This window comes from Nanorana parkeri, unplaced genomic scaffold (assembly GCF_000935625.1).
Source record: "Nanorana parkeri isolate BGI_ZX_2015 unplaced genomic scaffold, ASM93562v1 scaffold637, whole genome shotgun sequence".
In the NCBI taxonomy this organism is placed as follows: domain Eukaryota; kingdom Metazoa; phylum Chordata; class Amphibia; order Anura; family Dicroglossidae; genus Nanorana; species Nanorana parkeri.
The window spans coordinates 835762-843662 of NW_017306905.1; the positions used below are offsets into that span (position 1 = coordinate 835762).

General features: G+C 38.5%; 1 protein-coding gene across 1 annotated transcript in view; it reads left to right on the forward strand.

Annotated features, from left to right (window-relative positions):
- LOC108792398 (phospholipid-transporting ATPase IC-like) overlaps positions 1–7528 on the forward strand; it is a 113788-nt gene extending 106260 nt beyond the window's left edge. The window contains 3 exon segments of the mRNA XM_018563166.1: positions 1715–1853; positions 3410–3534; positions 7254–7528. Coding sequence (XP_018418668.1) covers positions 1715–1853; positions 3410–3534; positions 7254–7430 — 441 coding nt within the window. The 3' untranslated portion in view covers positions 7431–7528.
- Positions 7529–7901: the final 373 nt, after the last annotated feature.

Sequence of the window (7901 nt, forward strand, 5' to 3'; positions counted from 1 at the left end):
TCTAATATCCCCAACATCACGCAACCTGGCATATTTGTTGGGGTTAACCAGTTCAGGGGTGACCTCTCTAGCACTCTTCCCTCTACCCCATCTTCTAACATTGACCCAGCTTCCCACCTCGGGATCCTGCTCCTCCGCACCCTCCATCTCATCTAAGCCCCCCTCCACCACAGCCTGGTGCGCTAGGTCCAGACTCTTTTCCATGTTGGTTATGCACCTCAGTGTTGCCAGTTTGCTGCTTAGATCCAGAATTTGGGCTTCCAAACAAACAACCCACTCACATCGAGCGAAAGTGTATTCCCCCTCAAATGCCTGTTCAAGAAACGCATACACCACTCCAGGAAGACATTTTCCCCTTTATTTATTTTATTCCCTTTTTTTGGTTTAGTGTTTTGTTTTTATTATTATACTACCGCACTGTGGTTATTTTACTGAAGACCTTAATTTAGTTTAATTAACCCTGCATTTAATTTAATTTCGCTACGTCCCTCTGTTTGAATCAACGTTTACTATAGTTCACTATTGTCCTATGGATAAGTTAAGTTAGATTACACTGCTGTCCTAGGGTTATTTTACTAAGGACCTGTAGTTAATCTAATTTGTTTTAATTTATATTCACTACCAAAATTCATTTGAGGGAATCTTGGTAGTAAATGCAGGCCACTTGCTTTGACAGAATTCAGGTTGGAGAATTGTTAGTTTACAGTACCATAGAGTTTTATGAGTGCATTGGTGGTACACTTATGACACTATTTATTAAACAAAAGACACTGCGCTATCTTTAATATTATAAAACCCTAAGTGCATATACTTAGTGACAATTATACAACATGTTCACTCCAACTTATATATAGTCCATATAAAAATATTCTCAAAGTTGATGTGATTAAAAATAAATGTGATGAAATCCTTGTGTTCACTTTCTTTATATACAATGATTATTTGACTCACTGATATAAAGTTCCACAATCACTCGTGACTTCTGTGCTTCAATTCCTCGTCAATTAATCACCAGTGATCCACCTCCAGGTGCACAAACACTAGCACACTCACCAGATAATTCTGACCACCCTGTGGTCTTCAAACGCTCTGCAAAATTCTCTGGTGTGCGATGTCTCCCTCTCCACAGAATCACCAACAGCTGAAAATGATGAGTCTGCCCGATGTCTCTCCCAAATCTCTCTTATCCGCTCAAAATAGAAAACCAAGATGGCACATAGTGTAAAACTGCTAGATGATAGTTTATTTATAAAAATCAGAACACTTACATTTAAAAGAGTATTTCAGCGCTGTAAAAACATAAAATCGGCTTGTATGAGCTCAGCTCTGTCTCCTCCACTCCATTCACTAGCGTCAGCGTGTAGCTCCTCCCCTACGCGTTTGTCCAATGGACTTTGAGAAAGTCCATTGGACGAAACGCGTAGGGGAAGAGCTACACGCTGACGCTAGTGAATGGAGTGGAGGAGACAGAGCCAATGGACTTTGAGAAAGTCCATTGGACGAAACGCGTAGGAAGTCAATAGGGTGTTTTTGAGGAGATTGGGGCAGAGCACTATAGCGTGGATAATCATTTGTTTTGCTATGACACTATTGCCTTTTAAAGTATTTTATGGAAAGCAGGGTTTCTGTTTATCTTACCATTATTGATAAGATAAATATTTACATAATTACGTTGTATTCTGTTTTCCTGTAACATGTTTATTTTTCCCAACAGGCTGTCTTGGCAATTGCGTCATGGTCTGTGATTGCTTTCATCATGTTTGGGATCTCTCTTTTTAGCTACTTTGCGATATCATATGCAACTACTCTGCCATCCGCATATTTAAGCAGCATGCAATATTTTAACTTCATGGGTAAAACACTTTTTATTCTTATGATCTTACTATGTAAAGTGAGCATGGTTTTCTTATTTGTTTATCTCTCAAAAGCTATATGGCTTCTGTCAAGAAAACAACAAAAAAAGATCTGTGCCATCCTGGTATAACCGCAGGAATGGCATTTGAGATTTTTTACTGGTCTCTGGCTGCCAGCATGACAGCTAATGTGATGGCTGTGGAAAGCTGGTAGGTAAAAGGGGGTTTAAATACTTTTTCAATTGTTAGCCATTCAATTGAGATTCCTTTAGGCTTCTCTGATTAACTAGAAGATAGCTGCGCAAATCCCAACATTAGCAGTCCAGAAATGAGCGACCGACCCCTAAATAAATTATACCATACTTACTGTGCCCCAGGGTTGTTGTTTTTTAAATTATGAGTCAATAGTTTCTATTAGGGATGTCCCGATACCACTTTTTCAGGCCCAAGTACAAGTACAAGTACTTCCCCTCATACAACTACATGCCTCAGGACGTCATCGGCGCTGAGCTTGAGAGGAGCGTCGCGTCACTGCTGATCCGGTGGGTGGTGCTCCAGGTGGGGGTCCTAATTTAGGTGGCCGGCGACTGCCTGGACCACCGAAGCAGCAGTCACGCAACGCTCAGCGCAATGCGGTAAAAAAAAGAAAAAAGAGAACGGAGCAAGCTTTGGCGCTTTGTATCGGGGCATTTTGACAAGTACAAGTACTTGTCAAAATGCCCTGTATCGATACCAATGCTAGCTTCGGTATCGGGACATCCCTAATTTCTATTAATTGTTTTTATTAAATTATGAGTCAATTATTCTGATTATTTAGGGTTTTTCTGGTACACTTGCTGAATAACATGGCCACCAGCCCAAATCCCAGTGAACAGCATTATCAGTCCAGTCCAGAAGTAAGTGACTGACCATAAAATAAATTATACCATTCTTACTGTGCCCCAGGTTTTACATTTTTAATTGGAGTCAGTCAATTTTTCAAATTAGTTTAGGCTTTTCTTTGTTCACTTACTAAAGAAGATGTCTGTCCACTGCCATGCCACGTGTCTCTTCATTTTTGAATGCCAGGCCCACATTGCAAGCCAGCTCAGCAGCAGGGTTTCCAGCAGCCTCCAGGGTTCGCCTGCACAAGCTGTTTTTTATTCGTTTTGTGGAGGGTGTGGACAGGAGGAGGTCGTCACATGGTTTGACGTTGCTCCTTACTTCTAGCGCCTTACTGTTTAGCAGTGAAGGACACAGGCAAAGCAGAAGAGGGTGGGTCAGTCATGTTTGTGATTTGCTGAAGTTGCTGTGCACAGTGAGAATTGATGGGAATGACATAACTGGGGGCCCAGGGGGTGGAACCCTCCTTTGGGGGGTGTATTTTTTTTTTCATTGATACTGATGCTGTATGTATGTCATAATCTACTGAGGACAGAGGTGTTGCACTTGGTTCACTGGTACATAACAGAGCACCAGTGTATTCATCTCCCAGGGCTCTGGACCTACAAAAGTGTTCTTTTTGTACAAATTGTAAGACTATAATGTCATATGAAATGTTTCTTATATTTTTTTAGGTGCGATGGTAAATTCCATCAGTAGCATATACTTGTGGCTCATTTTGCTGTTGGCTGTATTTGTAAGCATCATTCCTTCTCTCTTCTGCCGAATATGGAATAGACTAATCCCTAAGAGCCATTCGGTAAGTCAAACCAAGACACTGAGATGTTATTGCCTCTGGCCATAACAAAAAGGACAATATAGAAATTCATGTTTTGCCCGCCCCTTTCATTTATTGGATTTCAAGTCTTTCATTAATGGAGGCTCAGCAACACATGTGGATGTTGCTTAAGGTGGCCTGCATTCAAGTACGGTATTGTTCCGAATGCCCACTCCCCCATATTGACCACCCATCAAGGCATTTTAATATTTGCAGCTCCTCCGGGGAACCAGTTTATAGCTTGCATCTGGGCAAAGGACTCTTGAGAAAAGTACTAAGGCAGAGTGCTGTGATGTTTTCAGAAAACTATGTACGGCATCCTGTTGGTGCCTCCCACCAGCTATAATCTGCCTGCATTGCAGAGAGAAGCACAGAAACCCCATGATCATGTCACTGGGTCTAAAATAATAAGGTGGGTGTAATTTGGAGGGGAGTGACTAGGTGCTGTGCAGGAACAGGAAGTGTCCTTGTGTAGGACTCCTGGTCCCTGTGGACATTGCAGGGCTGTGGGTTGCACTGCAGAAGCAGCAGGCAAGCTTGAGCAGGGTGCAGCTCACCCCGTACCCCACATGAAAATCACTGTGTTTTACTAAATGGGCAGCGCTAATCTACAAAATTAAATGTGTGAACTAATCATAGTCAAAAAAGCTGCTGTGATATAGACCCCTGGAGGTCTAGTGAATGAAATACAAAGAAACAAACAGCGCTAGTTGTGCTAGTGAAAATATTTAAATCAAACAGTGTATATACGTCAATTTTGACATATATGGAAAAATCAATTAAAAAACAAGCAATATTTTCTAAAATTATTTGCTTCCGTGAACAAAGGGTTAACCCTGTGTATTCAAGTGAACAATATATGTTTGAATATTATTTATAGTGTTTCATATAGAACTATATGTAATGTGACTTTGTGATCAAATATGTAAAATAAAATAAAAATTGTGACTTTGTGATCAAGTATATAAATATGTATGAATTCAGTGAATATTCAATAAAGGAAATCTTTTTTAAACAAATAAAAAAGTCTCTGTGTTAATTCAATCCGTTTTGAAGTGAAGAAGATGATAACGACTTTTTTTCAAGTGTTGGGTGATGTACACTTTGTTCTGGGGAGTGTATTGGAATCAATACATATCCCCTAAGAGTAGGCACTCACCCCCGGTCTCTGACTGTAACAGACAGTCTCACACGTAGTATTTCACCGAAGTAGATTGGTCCGGTGTTAGTTGCCGGCACCTTTGCTACCGTCGGTTCTCCAGAGATCAAGCACTCAGTCTCTCATGTAAAGAAAGAAAAGTCCTTCATAGTGTAGTCATTCCAAAGGTAGTTTATTTGTAATTTAAAATTCAAAAGCAATGAACAAGTCTGACCGGTCCGGCAGGTATCAGGTTTGGTATGAAAAAAGACCCGCCCCTACGCGTTTCGTCATCTAAGACGTCTTCAGGGGAGCATGCAAGTTGAAAAAAGTCGTTATATACATCTTATATACATCTTCTTCACTTCAAAACGGATTGAATTAACACAGAGACTTTTTTATTTGTTTAAAAAAGATTTCCTTTATTGAATATTCACTGAATTCATACATATTTATATACTTGATCACAAAGTCACACTTTTTATTTTATTTTACATATTTGATCACAAAGTCACATCACATACTGTTCTATATGAAACACTATAAATAATATTCAAACATATATTGTTCACTTGAATACACAGGTTTAACCCTTTGTTCACTGAAGCAAATAATTTTTGAAAATATTGCTTGTTTTTTAATTGATTTTTCCATATATGTCAAAATTGAGGTATATACACTGTTTGATTTAAATATTTTCACTAGCACAACTAACGCTGTTTGTTTCTTTGTATTTCATGAAAATCACTGCGTCACCCCCTCCCTTGACCAAGCCCTGGCAGCACCCAGCAAAAATCCAATGTAGCAGATGTATCGCTAGAAATAATTTGATATATTTTGCAAGGAACCATGTTGTTGTGTTAGGATATTGTTTGGTCTTGCATATGATTAAAAAAAAACAAATAAACCTTTAGAAAAATAGGAATGTCTGTACTATACACCACTGACAATAAGGGGATAGTTTATGATATAAACGATTGCATATGGCTGCAGTCATAGTATTCATCATGCCTCTGCTAGTTTTGTGTATCAGGACTCTGCCACATTAACATAACAGACCAATGTGTTAGTGTACAGGATCTATATAATAAGCGCTTTTATATGGCCATATATCTGTTTTGAATGCTTCATATTTTTTGCTGGCAGCACTTTTAGTGAATTTACAGTTGCGTGATATTACACTATACTTTCCCAGAAAAGATATACTTAACCGAAACTGTGTCATGTTGGGGCTCTGTTTTCTTGTTCTTTAGAAATATCATATACAAAAGTGGATAGTAACAACAGTGCACAAATAATCAAGTTTGTTATACCTATAACATCAAAATGAATGCCATTGGCACAATAGTCCTGTTGGAACAGCAGTTAGGTGATGGATCATTAGCTCCTTGTGATTAGAAATTTTTGCATCGCTATTATCATTATTATATATATTATTTGTGGGGATGTTCAGATACTAGTTCAGATACCAGTGCTGATACTTGAGAACTAATATTTTCACGAGAAATACCAGGGTTGCAGAGGTTGCAGCTGTGACACGGCCCTGGCGCTCCACCGCTGTCCTGAAATCATTTGTCTGTATTATTTTAGAAAAACTGTCACATGACAATAAACAAAAATGTATCAGTACTTGCATCTGTGAGGGCATGTATTTGTACTTGGTCTAGGAAAAAAATGGTATAGGTGCATCCCGATATATGTATATAAAACAAATCATACATTAAAACAGGGATGCACAAATCCCAGGAGCTCCTTACAAATGACAGCTGCTTCCTAACTTTTGAGTTTTTCTTGGAGCTGAAAAAGTATCAGTACTTCGTATCTGAACATCCCTAATTATTTGCATCATGTTTATTTACATATCCAGAAATGTATTGTTTTGTTATGTGCCGGTAAATAATTTTCGATGATTTTTTGCATACTTTTTTTTTTTAAATCATGGTTTACAATTTCAATGCAAAACAAAAGGTTTTCACTCCACCTTCAGAGTTTAGTGCTGATCCAAATAACACTATTAAAGTATAAGTGTAGGCAAACAGTAAGTGCACAGTTCAAATACATTTTTGTGAATTGTCTTTTCTAATCTAGACATCCCTGCCAGACGCTTTACTAGACCCTGGCCATTTATTTTCCTCCAATGCAGTCAAAGAAATACAGCCTAAATAAGACTGCCATTGGATGGCAAAGGAACAGCAGCGTGCTGATATTCATGTAGGTGCCCTCTCCTCCAATCAGTGAGTTAAATTTATTATATTCCCTCCACTGTGCAATTCAGTATTCCTGATTGGCTGACACTGCTGTCCCTTCCCTCTTCCAGTCTAAATGCTGTTGTACTGATTACAGGAGACTAGTAATAACACAGATTGTAACACTATTTAAAAGTATTCTTTAATGAACACATAATTGGATGTAATATTTATATTTGCCCACAATTACACTTTCGCCGCAAACACCTCTTAAATAAGCTGTGACTTTTGCAATGCACTTATATTTATTTATACGATGTACTTTAATCACTTATTTTTTTATAAATAAATAAAACTGCTTTAATGAATCTTTCCAGGTAACCCCACGATTAAATAACATAGACCTGAACTCTAATTTCCAAAGGAATCATTCCAGAAGACGGTCCAGCTATGCTTTCTCGCATAGTGAAGGATATGGAAAAATTGTCACCAGCCAGAGAAAACATAAGAAATGTAACATCCATATGAAAGATAAGGAATTAAATAAAGAATAAGTGACATTTGTAATAGTGAGCTTACACAGTACATTATACTATTCATTAGAACAGGGAAATGTTGTATTATAGTGTATCTATAGCCAATTTTTTCGTTACTTTTGTATAGTGTGGGACCGATTCAAACACCTGTCAAACCTGGGGCTGTTAGAGAGATTTTCCCTCACTTCCTGTCCCAGGGTCAACCTTTGCACCAGAGAAGACGTGAAGGAAACTCAGCAACACAGACAGAAGTATAATGATTTTTTTTATGTTAAGTAAGGGTAAAACCCATGTAAGGTTATTATCGTTCTCTTTCCCTGTTACAGATTTTTCTCAGTTCCTGCCTGGGGAAATGTTGTCCCCAAAATAGGACGTGAGGTGAAATCTCTCTAATGGAGCCCACAATAGGAGTAAAAACCTAATGGGGGTTCTAACCCTTCCCCCACGCTATCCAAAACGAAGAAAACAAAACTGCTATAGAAACCTTAT